At 40.9% G+C, this 17,159-nt stretch overlaps 1 protein-coding gene across 1 annotated transcript; it reads right to left on the bottom strand.

The window, feature by feature from the left end:
* Window positions 1–12,049: 12,049 nt before the first annotated feature.
* slc30a1a (solute carrier family 30 member 1a) lies at window positions 12,050–16,881 on the bottom strand. Its single transcript, XM_035524800.1, has 2 exons — window positions 15,979–16,881; window positions 12,050–13,937 (listed from the first exon to the last, which is right to left on the bottom strand). The coding sequence occupies exons 1-2, from the start codon at window positions 16,562–16,564 to the stop codon at window positions 12,994–12,996; spliced, it is 1,530 nt and encodes a 509-aa protein (XP_035380693.1). The 5' UTR covers window positions 16,565–16,881; the 3' UTR covers window positions 12,050–12,993.
* Between the last annotated feature and the right edge of the window lie 278 nt (window positions 16,882–17,159).

Raw genomic sequence — 17,159 nt, 5'->3', positions numbered from 1 at the left:
TGTGTGTGTGTGTGTGTGTGTGTGTGTGTGTGTGTGTGTATGAGTCAGAGCAGAAACCCTCTCACTGTCCTACAAAGGCAGGTCAACAGTCTCTTTGTGTTAGGCTCCTTCAGAGAGAGGGCCTCTTCTCAGAAAACAGTGTCATGTGCCTCAGCCTTAGTGAGAGTAGATGGGGGGGGGGGGGGGGAAGCTGTGTGAAATGAACCATTTACAGTGGACATTCGATCTCAACCTCCCCCAATCCTACTTCTGCTACCTTCCCCCCAAGTCTACTCTTGCATTCTCACCCAGGGCTCCCTGATTATCTCACTGACCCCTGTCCTGGTCACTGAGCCATAGTACCTTTATACCCGTGTTTTTGTTTTGTTTTTGTTTTTTTTTTGGGGGGGTGGGCGGTTGCTTTGTTGTTCACATTTCCTTAGTATCAATAATTTAAAAGAGCATCAGCCTTCAGACACAGAGCAGCAGCTGACTAATGCAACAGTGGTTAATTAAGCCAGTGATGCATACCTGTTCCTGAATGACTCATACCAAGCACGGACTGCTTTGTCTGAAATTCACTCTGCTTTCCTGTAACTCGTTAAATATCTGCAGACCAAATCCTTACAATGAAATGTTCTTTTCTGCTGTTACACCACTTTCAATCAAAACAGAACTGTCAGCAATTCTAGGGTCCTGGTCATCCATTGAAGTGCCCTGGTCAAATCAAGATCCCTTTTTTACTGCCTCTTCTTGCTTTTTAGTCTTGCATAAATGAGAATTAAAATCCGAGGTAATTTCTCATACAGTTGTTAATAGTTGCTATTATTTCCTAATCAGTGACATTCCCCTTTATATCACTGAATACATGCTGTTCCATGAACCTTGACAGTGTAGTGATATGACTTCAGCAGAGCAAGCTTAGACTTGTGCATGACTTCACAAGTATATTACTCTCTTTTCATTATTAAATCTTTCCTGGCTCTCACTACAATTGACCAATCATAATCACATCTTTTAAACCCCACAGCATGTAATTACATACAAGTAAATAACTGAACTGAAGCAATCAACACAGGGACTTGTCAAGAAACAACCAATCATGGAAATGATAGAGCATTAGTCTTTCTGGAAGTTTGACATTATATCATGGACACCTTCAGCGAAAGGATTTTTTCAGCCACATGAAAATTCTGAAACCACTATCAGTTTTTTATGATGTACTTGACAGCTCTGAATTGCCCGATTCCATCTTAGTCTCCACTTATTTCTTTTTGCCACTTTTGGATGTGGAGGATGTGGAGTAACAGCTCTTCTGGTAGCAGCATTGTATTGTAATCTCATGTCATGATCTGCTGCATATGTGTAAAGCCCTTAACCTGTAACATCAGACATCCCTGTTACCCTGCATGTGTCGGAAATGGAGGGCTTTTTCTAAATTGGAAGAACAGACAGACAAGAAATTCTTGGAAACTTAGAAGAATGTGATTGATACTCCACCTGAACAAACAAAGCACTAATGTTTGTCCAGTTTCTCTGTACACGAGCGGACAGCATGAAATCGAGTAGCGGTGCAGAAGTGCTGAACAAACAGTCTAGGATGTTGGCAGGTGGCCAAAATTGCCCGTGGTACTGGAGGAGATGTGACAAAGGAAATGAGAATATGGGAAATGGACCAATGAATGCAGAACTAAAGTAGGCAACTAAATGCATGTGCATGTGTAAAACTGGCCAAAGAAATGTCACTGTCCCAGTGATCAAATGTAGAGGTGTGAGAAAAACTACAGTGGGGACAGATCTGACAAAAGTAATCCAGATCATCCTTGGTATTAACACTTTCCTGCTGCATCCAGCAGTGCTCTTTACATGATTTTCATGAGTGCTTTTGTAATAAGGTAAGCTTCACCAGTATTCGTGTGCTAGACTGCTGTGTTGATGCTATTCTCCACCTACTCCATACAGTGTCCTTGTGATCTGTCACTTAACTCCCCCTCTTTTTACAGTCTATTAATATTAAATCCACAGACAGCCTGTTGGTAGTCAACTTCACTCAAACCAGCTGCATACATACCACTGCTGCTTTTTTGCTTGTTTACTGTCAGTTCCCAGGTTTTTAAAGAAGAGATTTATCGATGACTTAAGTAATCACTCCATTGGATTGCATTCAAGTCCCAGTGAGAAGCCACAAAAGAGCAGCAATTTCGTTACTGTTAAAGCTATTAGCAATGTTGGCCATTTACAACTATAAACAATAGGAAACAGCTATTTTAAGTTGTAAAACAGTAGAAAGTAGAATACATTTAGGAATATTTTACAGGTCATTTTGTCCAGTGGTCATTTTCCGCAGGTCAGTCAGTTACCTATTTGGCCGTCCTACTAGAGTTCACCTGTAATGGACTAGGATTGGCAGCTGTAAGCAGTAGTAACTTGTTATTTTTTCACCATTGAGATTGAAATTTGATATATTAGAATTCCCTCACCTACTTCAGTCTTAATTTCCCAGTTTGGGCTTATTCAACTCGAGTAAAAATTGAGTTTATTGTCATTCCTTCATAAAGTTAAAATACACTGAAATAAGATGTTATTTCTGGTCCATTGTGCAACACAACAACATTACGGCAGCACCAGTACACATGACTACAAAGTGAAGATGCACAACAGTGCCCTTGAGTGTTCCCTGGACTAACCCTTGCATAACCAGCCACACTAAATAGAATGGTGGAGAAAGGTGTTTTTAAAAAATCACTAATTTTCTCCTAACAAATCAAATAATCACAACAACATGAGACCACTGCCACTGTTTTCTTCTAGGTTGCATAACCAGTCGGAGAATCTTCATTCCAGTCCACAGTGAAGATCTACCACAGCTGGTGCCTTGGCTAGACTGACATTTAAACAAAAAAAGTGAAAAAAGCATATTGTGACAGAAAGGTTACAACAGGACCAGGAAGCACAGTTATCTCTCAAAAGCTCCCAGTGGAAACAAATAAACAAATTAGGTGTCTGAGTATTACTATCCACTAGTAAATGTGTCCATAAGCAGGTTAGAATCCATGAGAAAAACTTTGCTGACAAGGATCCCAAAGTACGACATTCTGCACAAGCAACACAAAGTTCCCAACCAAGAAAACAACCTTGATTCCCCAGATAAAGCCATTACTGAGCAGTAAAAACAGATTAAATTAGGTACACTAAAAAATAGTCACTAAACAAGTGGTGACCCTATAGGTTATCAAGAGCCTTAAGTAAGGGTGTAGCAACATCATCATTTTGATACTGTTAGAGGAAGTTCAGAAGAGTGCTGAAAGGTTGCTGTGTGGGTAAATTAGACGATTTTTGTAAGTGCAGAGTTGCTCTTGGCATCTGTGGTTGCATGTGACTTCATACTCAACCCTTCCTCTCCATTCTCAAATATGTAGTAAAACATGTTTAATATGTGTATATCTTTATTTTTTAAATCCATGTGAATTTAATGGAATGCAAGACCACATCTACATATTACAGAGGTCATTTTGATTAAACCCTGTGAAATGCTGGCATAGGGATGGATTAATAGAAGCTAAGTATTTGAAAAATTTTATATAACAAATGATTATCATTTTAGCATAAACCTTAATCAACATAAACCTCAAATCATACTGCTGTGCCAGGTGCAGTGCCAATATTCTCTGCAGTTTCAAAGATGTGGGAGTGAGTTGAATCAGATGTGTCATCAATGACCTCACAAGCCCTCCCTCTCTCACTCCATACATGGTGTGCTTGTGAGACACTCGTGTAAAACCTCCCTGCACTAAGGCAGCTGATTCAATTTTGCTTTTGAGCCCTTCATGAGTGGTTAGAGCAGCAGAAGTGTGTAGGTGTACAGTGCAGGGCTTTCTCATAGACTTCTCCCACCATAGTCCTCAAATCCACATTGAAAGTGAACAGTAACCCACAGCTTTCGTTATGAAAGCCTACAGCTGGAGACTACAGGCATTAGGAATGAATTAATGCACCCACTTTCAAATACATGCTTTATTAATTTCACACATAGTGATTCATTCTATTTAGTGCATGCTAGAACAGTGAAATAAATACATTCATATATATATATATATATATATATATATATATATATATATATATATATATATATATATTGGTGTGACAGCCTTGACAGCAATGTATTTTTTAAGGGTCATATGGAATCTGGTTGAAAGAGTGATATAGAGTGCTATATAGAGTGTAATGTACTAGGCAGAATCAGAGTGTTAAGTTGACTTGTTCACTACAAAATTGTACAAAATGTTTTCTACAGCAAATCAGCAAGTCAGTATTTAGTGTGAGCTCCAAAGTCACAGTAACATCTACAAATGTCACAGTAACTCCCACATGAATGCAATGTCACAATGTCACAAATGTCAAAGTAACATCCACTTGAATGCCAGGACCCAGGGTTTCCCAGCAGAACACTGAACAGGAATATCACACTGCCTCTGCTAGCTTGCCTTTTTCTCATAGTGCATCGTGGTCCGTCATAGTCCATCTCCCCAGGTAAATTACCCACATGCACCCAGCCATCCATATGATGTAAAAGAAAATATGATTTATCAGAGCAGGTCACAAGATGGGCTAGCCTTCCTTCCCCATGATCATCAGTGAGCCCTGGGCGGTTCACCAGTTGTCCCTCTTTGAGACGCTTGACCTAAGACCTGCCATTTTGGAGACGCTTTGACCCAGTCGTCTATCCTTCACAATCTGGCTATTGTTAAAGTCACTCAGATCCTTATGCCTGTCTATTTTTCCTTTATCAAGTTCAAGATCAGTATACAGGTGCAGCTCAAAAAAATTGAATAGTATGAAATAACATTAACATTTTTGTTCATTATTTAATTCAAAAAGGTAAACTGCCATATTTTATATTCATTAAAGTGACATTAATATGCCTTTTTTGTTTTACTTTTGATCAGTATGGCTTCTAGCTCATGAACATCAGAAATCCTGTATCTCAGATTATTAGAATATTTGATAAGATCAAAGAAAAGGATGTACAATACACAAATGTCCAACTTCTGACAAATATGTTCATTTTTACACTTAGTACTTGGTTGGGGCTCCTTTACCATAAGTTACCACAAGAAATGGGCACCTCTATAAAGCTTGCTAAGATACTACACCTCTCTGATAGACGACATGAGCTTGAAGGAAAAATACTGCCCGATATATATATTGATATATATGACGTGTTCATAAACATTTGTAAAATCTTAAAGTCTTATAAAGTATTTAGGGCATTTACAGTGTAAATCCCACATCTACAGTATAAATTACAGCATCCAGCTAATAGCCACTCTTTTATCAAAGCCAGCTTACTCGGTCAATAAAGATTGAAAAAATTCATTACAAGATTTACAAGAGTTATCAGATGTAGATTGGATTTTACAACTGACTGTAAAACCTATGGAACCCTATTAATTACAAATATAAACTAGGTTATACAGAATACCCTGAAAAATGTTGATGAAAGTAATAAATATTAATTATTATATATTTTTGCTGGTTTTTAAACATGTTTTCCTCTAGCAGTTATCAAGGTGAATTTTACATGAGGTTCCACATTACCTATACTGGAGCAGGTTGGGTGTGGAGCCACACAGCCATAATACTTCATTTTGTAGGTGGCTACATAGGCACCTTTGGTTAACCATGAACCCAACAAAAAAGTGGCAGCTTAGTGTGAACCCTCAGGCTTAGACTCCATAGGTTAGCCATTAAACTTTGTTTCTTTGCAGATGAAATGGTGTTATGGAACAACTTAAGTCTTGGGACGGGGGGTGGCTGACATTCCACCCTTCCTCCTTCCTATTTATAGCCTCAGACCCATCCCCTTGTTGTCTGTGATTAATGTTGTACCCCTCCTCCTCCCTGTATCCTCCCTGCTTCCTGTTTGTCCTCTTCTCATCTTCTCACATTCACCTCTGTTCTGAACACTATTGAAAGAGTGATCTGCATTCATAAATGAGGCGTTGTGTTATGTTATATTCAGCTTTGTCAGATATGTTTTACATTGTGTTATATTAGTTCCCTTTTGGTTTAGTTTTGTCAGATATGTTTTACATTGTGTTCAATTAGTTCCCTTTTGGTTTAGTTTTGTCAGATATGTTTCACATTGTGTTAAATTAGTTCCCTTTTGGTTTAGTTTAGTCAGATATGTTTTACATTGTGTTATATTAGTTCCATTTTGGTTCGGCTTTTTCAGATATGTTTTACATTTACATTTACATTTTTTGGTTTACCTCAATTTAAATGTAGGAGTGAAATCACCCATTTTGTACTCCAGGTTAGAAAATTCCTAGTTAGGCTCTACATCTAGATAATTTGTGGAAGTGTAATGTGCAAATACTACCTAGCCACCCAGTAGCATGTGTTTCATGTTATTCACCTTGCAATACACAAACTAAAACCAAACTGCTTAAAATAAGTTTTGAATTCATCTGCCAGTCAGACTTGCAGGCATGTTATTGTGTTTCTCCAGCTTTACAGTAAGTGCCAAATGCAACAGGAAACTGCTTTGCTATCGTTTATTTATGTAACTCTTTTCTCAAACATGGTCACTTTACCAAATAAATGAACAAAGCAGCACCAGACCAACAAAAGTAATCAAAACAGGAGCAACAAGAAGAAAGGAGTCAAAATAAGCAACACATTACAGACAGAAACAGCAAATAAGAGGATAGCAACATTAAATACCGTATATGGAAGAGTGAACTGAATCAGGAGGTGGGGTTTGAGTCAAATTTTGAAGGGCGAAACAGAGGTGAGATTATGGAGGTTTTGAGGGAGCTTGGAGGCTGTTACAATAAAAGTCCTGCCACTGAATGAAGTCTAAAACAGGCTACCCTGAGCAAACCAATAGCAGATGACCTAAGGGATTAGGAAGAACAGGTATAATATGGGAACAGCAATTTGATTTGGTGAGGAGCGAGGCTGCTTAATTTTGAACATCTTGTTGTTTGCCTGGGTGACTTCTGAAGCAACCATGGTAATAGTTGGGATAAATGCATGAAAAGCACCAAGTGTGATACACATATACAAAATATTTTGGTTGACGGAGGCAATTAGCAGGGTAAGTAGGTGTCTCATATGGGCAACATATAAAATTGTTTGGGGCAAGCAGTATTGAGTTAAGAGTTTCCCAAGATTTACTGGCTTCTTTGTTCAGCTCCCAACTGGTACAGTGAAGTAATGTCCAATAATCAGTGTTTACCCATGACTGCACTTTACTACAGACTCCCAGGATATTTGGATTGATAGAGTGTCAGCAAGGCACATGGCTATCTCGTGGGTGAAATGTAAACTTTACATTTGCTTGGAATTAGCTGCTTTTCAGTTATGAATGATGGTTTTCTCAACTGTCCAACAGCTCTGGCAGTTTCATAGAATGTTATGAAATGTCTTTGATGCCCCGATGAAATGTTTGCTGTGAGCTATAGTCACTCATACACAATGGCACTGAAGGTACTGTGCTTTAGCACTGTCACTATCTGAATTTGTTCCTTTACATATGAAAAACAGTAAAGGCTACATACAAATAACTCCTTTTTGGAGATGTGAGACGGAATGTGTCTAAAGGAATTTGTGGCCATTCAGTCAAAAGATCATTTATGAGGTCAAATTCTAATGCTCACAATCACATTCAAATTCATCTTGATGGTGTTCAGTGTGGCTGAGGCCAGGGCTCAGTGCAGGCCACTAGAGTTCTTCTACAGTCGTGGCCAAAAACTACGTGAGACTAGCACATATTTTGGTTTTCACAATGTTTGCTGCTTTATGGTGGCAATTTGCATTAACTCTAGATTGTGAAGAGAGATCAGATGAATTACGATTAATTGCAAAGTAATTCCTTGCCATGAAAATTAACTTCATCACAAAAATTACTGCACTCCAGCCACTGCATTTCAGTCCTGCCACAAAATGGCCTGCTAACATAATTTCAGTGATCTCGTTAGCTCAGGAGAAAGTGTTAACGAGGACAAGGCAGCTGATATCACTCTGTCATGCTGATTAGAAGAGCAGACTGGTTGCTTTAAAAGGGTGGCGGTGCTTGAAGTTTTCTTCTATTAACCATGGTTACCTCCAAGGAAACATGAGCAGTTATCATCGCATCAAAAGGGCTTCACAAGCAAGGACATTGCTGCTTGTAAGATAAACCAACAACTTATCAAATCATCAAGAACTTCAAGGCAAGAGGTTCAATAGCAATGAAGAAGGCTTCAGTGTGCTAAAGCAAGCACCAGGACCGTCTCCTAAAGAGGATGCAGCGATGGGATCGGGTCACCACCAGTGCAGAGCTTGCTCAGGAATGGCAGAAGGCAGGTGTGAGTGCATCTGCACACACAGTGAGTTGAAGGCTTTTGGAGGATGGTTTGGTGTCAAGAAGGGCAGCAAAGAAGTCACTTCTCTCCTAGAAAAACATCAAGGACAGACTGACATTTTGCAGGAAGTATAGGGATTGGACTGCAGAGGACTGGTAAAGTGTTTTCTCTGATGAAGCCCCCTTCAGACTCTTTGGGACATCTGGAAAATGATTTGTCTGGAGAAGAAAAGGTGAGCACTCCCATGAATCCTTATCCAAGGGAGTGGGGTTGCTAAATTTTGCCTAAGAACACTGAATAAGGAATGGTATCAAAACAATATCCTCCAAGAACAACTCCCAACAATCCAGGAGCAATTTGGTAAGTATGACTGAGCAGCATGTCACAAGGCAAAATTGATAACCAAGTGGCTCAGTGAACAAAACCTTGAAACTTCGGGTCCATGGCCCAGATCTCAATCTCATTGATGACATGTGGCCAATCCTCAAATAGAGGGTGGACAAACACTAACTGCGATCAACTCCCAGGCACTGGCAAGAATAGGTTGCCATCAGTCAAGATTTTGCCCAGAAGCTGATATCCAGCATGTCAAGGCAAACTGCATAAGTCTTAAAGGGTCAACACTGTAAATATTCTTTGCTTAAAGTGGGTCATTTGTCAGTGTTTCTTATGAAATACTTAATAATTGTTCTATACCATATAAACCTCTGACAAAAGGATTTTTTTTTTTTTTTAAGTGAGGTCGTAAACTTGATGAAAACCAAAATTTGTCAGTCCCAACTTTTGGCTATGACTGTACATTTATGTAGTCAAGCCATGTCTTTATGGGCCATAATCCCTTTTACACCAAAACTTAGTATCTGCCAACCCAAACTTATCCATCACACTACCAGATAGTAAAGTATGATTCCTCACTCCAGAGAACACATTTGCACTGCTACAGAGTGCAGCTGGGGCAAGTTTTATATCACACCAGCCAACACTTCGCATTGCGTGTACTGATCTCTTGCTTGTGTGCAGCTCATCTATGGAAACCCATTTCAAGAATCTCCTGAGGCACAGTTTGGAACTCTGCAGTGAGTGATGACAAACAAGTGATCTTTACATGCAATTCAGCACTTAGTGGCCGCACTCGCAGAGTTTGTGTGGTTGATCACTTTGTGCTTCAGACATCACCTACACTCTTCACACTAATGGCACTTACAGTTCACTGAGGTGGATCTAGCAGGGTAGAAATGTTAGAAGGACTGTCACAAAGTTGGCAACCTATGCCTGCAACATTTAAACTCACTGAATTCATTACATCTGCTAATTTTATCTACAGAGAATGTACAGCAGTCTACTTGATTTTATACAGCTGTTAAGAATGGGTGTGGCTGAAACACCTGAACTCAATAAATTAGGAGGGGTACTAGAGAGGTAATCCTGAAAAGTGAAACAGAATGACATTCTAGAACACACTGGCTACATGCAAGCATTTAGTGCCTCATTATGTTCAAGACTTACAACACATCAGAAAATTTTCTCAGGAAACAAGCTTCAGTGTTGTGCATCAGAACACCCACTAGGCCCAGCTGGAGCAGCATCGCAGCTCTAAGGCCACAGGACCCACGAACACTGCACACAGGGCAGACAAGCAGGACATCCGTGTGTAGGAGTGAGAAAGCAGATGACTTCTCACTTATGGAGACTTTTTATAATGAGGCAATGAGCCATTTCCTACAAGTTTGTGTTTTGTTTTAAAAATGGCTTCTTTGCTTGTAAAAATACTCACAGGACTTCAAATCCATTATTTGGTTCAGGATTTGTACAACCATAAGCACACAAACGGCTCATTAGCATCACGTTAATTATGAACTAGTAGTCACTGAAGAATTAGTTCTACCATAAAATGTGACAGAAGCTGTTATTCAGACCTTACAAGATTCAGTTGCTAGTGATTTTTCATGTCTGCTCTATTGATATCACTACCTACTACAGCCAAAAGAGCAGGAACAATTAATAGTCCAATACACTGGTTCACTGTATTATCACTTTCAAAAAGCTACTTTTTCACTCGTTCTATTCCTACCTGAAGCTTATGGGTTTTTTGCATTAGCCTTCCATTAAAAGTGCAAGTTCCAGAGTTGTGGAAAAAATGTTATAAAACACTGACCTCTGCAGAAAACTATTTTAGAAGGAAAAAAATCATATAAAGGCAACCGAGAACACTGATGGACCGCTGCTGTTGTCAGAGGACTGTAACAGTACCTGTATTCTCAAGGAACTAATCACAGTGCAGCTGTTTTAGGAGATGGTATGACAATGTGTGCTCTTGGAAAACTGATCGTAATAAGTTGGTTACAGAGTTTCCTTTATTGGAACACCAGTCATATGGACGTCACGTGTCAAGGATAAAGCTCACATTGAAAAGCGTGCAAAACTGTGGACTGCGACAAACAAAGAATGTTTGTGATGCGAGTAGAACCAGCTATGCAGCCTCTAAAAAAAGACACCACAGAACAGCAATGGGATAGGGATACCAAACGGTCATGTTTAATTCACAATAACATGTTCGACATGAATATATGAAAAATATTTCAGCTGGTGTGTTCTATCCTAATACTCAGAACTACAATATGCACCGAGAGAACTTAAACACTGTGCACGCATCTCTGCTCTATGGTTAAAAATTAAAAAAAAAAACATAAAATAAAAATTTATTACAAAGACTAGGGTCCAGTACATACATTGTTCTCCACATTGCATATGTTTACCATAGAAATCTGAAATGCATTTATAAATTACCATTTAAATAACTCAACAGTGTAGGGAATGATGAGACATTGAAAGGACAAGCTGAGCATTTTTAACCAAATTTATGAAACATTCTGCAAATAGAGTGGCTACTAACTTATTGCAACAGCGAGTCTATTCACTGCAGCGAGAATTTACAAGGCAACCCCCCCCCCCCCACACACACACACACACAAAAAATAAAAAATCCCATGCAAATACCAACTTTGTGAACATGTACAAAACATTCAGAAGTTTCATGTGCATTTCTATGAGCATCACAGAATCAGGTTTAAAAGGAGTGTAGGCTTACAATCGTGGCTGAAAGTGTCATGTGTGCGGGGAGAGAGACGAGACCTCTTAGTGTAGTACTCAAGACCAGCTTAAGCTCTAAACCCTGGTATCGGAACGAGAAACAGCCATGAAATTCACACACTGAAGAAGCTTCAGCCTGCACCGGCACCACGATCAGCCTCTGCACTCTCATGAGACTCGCTGCTGCAATTAATTATTCAAAAGACATAGATACATCAGTGTTTCGTTTTGTTTTTTTCTACAAAAAGAAAAGCCAACATGACATGAATGTGGTTCAATCACACTGAACCTGTCCATGTGCTTCTGCACACACACAATGCAAGCACTCCTTTAACCAGCAGCCTGTCTGAACTACCATTACCCCATAGACATGGATAGGGCCTCTCCCCCATCTTCTGGTTCAGTATGCCTTCCAGTTCGGCATTCCATGGTTACTAAGCTACCTCAAGTTTGGTCATGCAAAACTGCCAAACAAACATTCAAGACACTCAAGCTACAGCTGTGGAGGTCCCATAAAGTCAAGATGGAGGCAAGGTCAGAAATACACCAGCACCACTCTCCCCTCACACATACGATTTTTTTATATATATATATATATATATATATATATATATAAAAAACTAGCAGTCCTGCTCATGTGACATTGCCACGACTTGCAAGCAGTCAGCTTTCCTGCAAATGAACAATTGCAAAATGTGAGGAGTGCTCCAATTTCTTTCATTGTATTTTCAGTTATAGGCTTGGTGAAATTGTACTGACTCTGGTTTCTGGGCCAAATACAAAGAGCCATCTAAACAGAGGCTGCTGGGAAAATAAAATTAAGTCTCAATATTACAGTTCATTAAAAACATGACTACTAAAAAAATATTCTACATTACAGCATAGTAGTTTTGTTTTAAAAAGAGGCAGAATATCCTTTTACTTATTAGCAAATCTAAATATCAAAACATTCTGGAAAGAAAAAAAAAATGTAATTAGTAATAACTTAAATACATATATTATTTCTGCCACAAAATAATCAAACATAGCAGAGATAAACTACGCAATGTAGGGGGAAGGAAAGGGGGCTCTTATTGTAATAATGCTAATATCAGTAAAAGTTCCCAAACTTGGGCCAGCAGCCTTATTTGCAATTTGCATGTGTTTGTTGCTCTAGATCCACAGAAAGACAATGCTCCCTAACATCCAGCAGAGAGAAGCTCCAGCATATGAACACTGATGATGCTTCACAACATGCTGGTGACACACACGCACATGCATCAGGTCTCGCTCGGTGGCTTGTATCAGCGGTCACCCAGTATGAATCTTCAGCATGCTGCCACTGTAGCTGGCAGTAAAGGCTCAGTGTCAAGAGGTGGCTGTGTGTGTGTGTGTGTGTGTGTGTGTGTGTGTGTGTGTGTGTGTGTGTGTGTGTGTGTGTCTACATCTCATGTGTAAATGTGTTTGGATTCAGTTCAAAGCAGACACCTTACAGAACAGTAGATTGCTTCCTCTAAGCAAGAGGCAGCCATGCAGGTCCCTTCAGATTGATCACAGGTCATTTAGGCTCCTTGATTGCACTCATTCTCTCTTATAAGGATGACTCCACCTCTCTAGGGATGGTCATGTCGTCCTTGGCTCCAGGCGCCACCTGAAAGCTGCCGTCCTGTTCCCTTGCTGTGCTCTCTAGCGTCTCGTTAATGACCTGCAGTGTAGCGGCGGCGTCCACAGCCACCGCCTTACCCTCGCTCACCACCCTGGTCTCCCCAGCAGCCTCGGCTGCCTTCCCACCATCGGCAGCCCCGCAGCACAGCTTGGGGGCGCACTGCGTCCGGCAGGAGAGCTCGCAGAGCGAGGCGCGTGACTCTGAGTTAACCGTGACAAACTCGGGCTGGATGGTGGTGGCGTGGATGCCCTCATCGTGGAAGAAGCCCTTGATGCGTTTGGCCACGTCCATGTAGGAGGTGGGGTCGTGGCATTTGATGTGGGCGGTGGCGATGATACGGCTGCCCGCCAGCTGCCAGATGTGCAGCTCATGGACGGCCAGCACACCATCCAGCTCCCTCAGCCGGGCGCTCAGTCCGTGCACATCAATCTGCTTGGGCACTGTCTGAAGCAGGATGAGGGCTGACTCCTTCAGAAGGGGGTAGGTGGTGTACAGGAGGATGCCCACCATGATCACGCACAGCGTTGGGTCCAGATAGAGCACCCAGCAGGGGCCGGCGATGGGCACCTGATTGGGGCCACCCTGCAAGTCCACCAGTGTGTGGTTGATGTGCTGGTGGTCCGTGCAGTGGTTCTCAGTGCAGGGGTTGATGCAGGGGTGGCCGGGCTCGCAAGGCTGCCACACGAAGGTGAAGATGAGCGCGTTGATGACAACGATGACGGAGCCGAGGGCATCGCCCAGCACGTGCAGGAAGACACCACGCATGTTGAGCTGGGAGGCAGCCTCCTCGCTGCACTCCTGCTCATGCTCGTGCTTGCCGTAGGGGGCATTGCCATTCAGCTGTAGCTCATTGTCACCAGGGGGTGTGCCTGCCACACAGAGCAACAGCACAATGAGGAGCGATTAACCAGCGCTCACTTAGGTAAACAAATTAAATAACTAAGTATTTGTTGTTTTTCTGTGATAAAAACAATTAGAACCTAAATAAAAAAAGAAACACCACTTTCCACCACATTTTGGATATTTTGTTATGGAGCATTCCAAAAAAAAAAAAAAAGAAAAAAAAAGGTACCATGCAATCATAATTAAGCAAACAGTTTGAGAATGTTTTGGCTTTATCCTGTAAAACTTGGTTTTAACAAGAAAATCACTAGCTGAGACTGCAGGACAGTTGTTGCCATGTTTTGTGAGTAGGGAAGTGAACGATTCCAAGACTTTTTTGGTGTGCTAAAGAACATGAAAAGATAACATGCCCTTAGGTTCAGTATCTATTGATTTGGCTTGCAAGACATGCACAGCATATCAGAACGCAATAATATTGCTACACACTGAGCTTGAAATATTGCTATGACTACAAGAAAAACATCACCTGATACTTGCAAGCAACCTAGGTAATGACAAGGCTGTGTGAGTTCAACAAAAACAACAAAGGCTACTGTGATTAGACATGCATAAACTAGATTCTTTTTATTAGACTCTATTCTGGGGGCCCATTTTGAGGAACCTGAGACTTGCAGACCATTTGCAGGTATTTATGTAGGACGCTTCAAGTTCTGAGATTTTGGATTGGTTATTTACATTGTCATGCCTTAATTAATTTCATTGATTAATTTAATTGATTTTTGTCATTTAGGAAGCTGCTGTATTTAGGAAGGTTTTATACTGTTACGCCAGTTTAACTTTAGAAATAAAAAGCCATTACAATGACATCACTTAACATTCAACACTATTGTATAGACCTGTTGTGCAGTAAAGTTAATTTTGAAAGGAGTTCTTCAGTTCTGATCTTGGATTAGCTATTCCTTATTAAGACAGAGGTTTCTTATTGGATGTTTTACTGAATGTGTAATGTTTCTGTTAGACCTCAGGGTATCAAAAAGGCTTCCAATCATAAAGAAATAGCACAATATAGACAACACAGCTGAAACTCAAGTTCTCCTGACTCAAAGGAAACTTCAGTTCCCCTGATTGAATTTTAGTAGAGGACTGTCTATATTCATACAGTACTGCGAGTCATCATCCAGGAGAACAGCACCGGAACAGGAACTACTAAGAGACCTGGTTCCTAATAAGCCAAATTCCGCATGAAATAAAAGGTGGCATTTTTTTGTTACTTTACATTTTTTTTTACACGCCACGTTTGTGACAAGTTTTGTTTAAAACAGTCTTCACTGTGTTGGTGATGACTAGGGTCCTAGAGTGAATGCTTATATGCTGGGCTACTGCGGTGCTCGGTGAAGAGGGGCCGAGGTAGTGCGCCGCTGGAGCTGTTCGTGTCCAGTGGTGGAAATGTCACAGAATGATTCACTCCCCCAGCTGTCTGATTTTGGACGTTATGTTTGACTCGGGTCAGTCTCTGGTGCCGTAACTGACTTTCCTAAAAGAACACACGCAACGTGATTCTGAGTTCATGCATTTGTGCACCCCGTCACTGACGCTCTGGAGTTGTCTACATTACTTTAAAGCAGACATGCTCTCTTCGCACGACATTCTCTTCAGAATCAAATAGACAAACTGTAAAAAAAAAAGAGGTTTTTTTTAAAAAATAAATAAATAAAAATCACTTAATCTAACCAGGAAATGAGCTTCACAAATTGCGTAATATATATACCCTTTCTGTGTGTGACGATATTGCGTGCACTGGCAAACTTACCTTGACAGTTGTTTCAAAGGTTAGAACTCTGCTCAGAATTCACATTGTCACATTGGACTCCTAAATGTAACACTGCTCCTATTATATCAGCTGTAGAAAATTTTGGAACTAGCTGAAGCTCTGATTTTCTGCGTTACCAATGTGACAATCCCTGTCGTTTTGCCCGAAACTGAATTACACGTTATGAAAAAAATCAGGTTAATAAAATGTAAAACTAGCTAGCCAAATAACGAGGGCACAAAGGGCTCAATACTTACCCGTTCTTCCTCGCCTGTCGGGGTTCACCCCATTTGGACTGGTCGCGCGACTACCGACTAGATTGTTGGTCTCTTCGCCGGTTGAGCAATCGTCAGGTCTCTCGGACTTGCGGATTTTATTCCTGTTTTTCTTACCGTGCGAACGGCCTCCGTGGGAATGCCCGTGGCCCCCACCTGCATGTCCGTGAAACAAGCAAAGCCCGAGGAGGTTTACTACTAGTCCTGCGGCTCCAACACCGATGACTACCAGGGGACGCTCAATTTCATGAGGCTCCGTAAATCGCTCGATTGCTTCTAAAATGATAGTGAAACACAGCGCCGTGAGAAACACGGCATTTACCAATGCCCCCATCACTTCTGCCCGAATCCAGCCAAAGGTATTTTTATTTGTCGCCTGTGTCCTCTCCGCAAAGCGTACGGCAACCAAAGCCACAACCAGAGCGATTACATCCGAAAGCATGTGAAAAGAGTCTGACAACATCGCTAAGGATGCCGTTATCCGACTGACCACCACTTCCACAATGAAAAACCCAAAAGTCAATGAAAGCATACAAAGTAAACGAACACGGTTGTTTTCGCAAGCCATTTTCCTTCCTTGATGAATCAATCAGTGATTACTGGGCTAGCTAGCCAGCTAGCTACTTGACCGGTCAGTAAGCGAGCTAATACAACGCGAAACAAACAATGCTACGTTAGCTAGCCAGCTAACGGTTTAAATTATCAGTCAGAAACTACATAAGCGGTATTTGTTCGATTTCCATCTAGTTCTTGACTTGAATTACACAGTCGACGTCTTGTGACTTAGCTACGACAGTTCATTTCTCTTTCAATCGAATCGTTACACCAGAAAAAGGCAGAGGCTTAATGCATAGCGGCGACGTTTGCAGACGGATTGAAACTTTGCACCCGGACCGGCAAAGTTTCCACACGGAACAAGGGTACTTCTAGGGCAACGCCTAGCTGCACGTCATTGGACAAGAACTGGGGAACCAAGGATAATTTACAATACTTTTCTAAGCACGCAAAGTATATAGTTTGACTCACCATTTAGGGCCTTTATAAATAAAATTACCACAGGGTGAATTGTAGTTCACAAACATATCGTTCATTGTCATAACACGACAGCGTCTTACACAGTATCCCTACGTAATCAGAAAGACATTTGTAGGTCAAAGAAAAGC

This window comes from Electrophorus electricus, chromosome 3, assembly GCF_013358815.1.
Source record: "Electrophorus electricus isolate fEleEle1 chromosome 3, fEleEle1.pri, whole genome shotgun sequence".
NCBI classification, from domain to species: Eukaryota; Metazoa; Chordata; class Actinopteri; order Gymnotiformes; family Gymnotidae; genus Electrophorus; species Electrophorus electricus.
The sequence above is the reverse complement of the archived record's forward strand: the minus strand, read 5'-3'. Positions and strand labels throughout refer to the sequence as shown.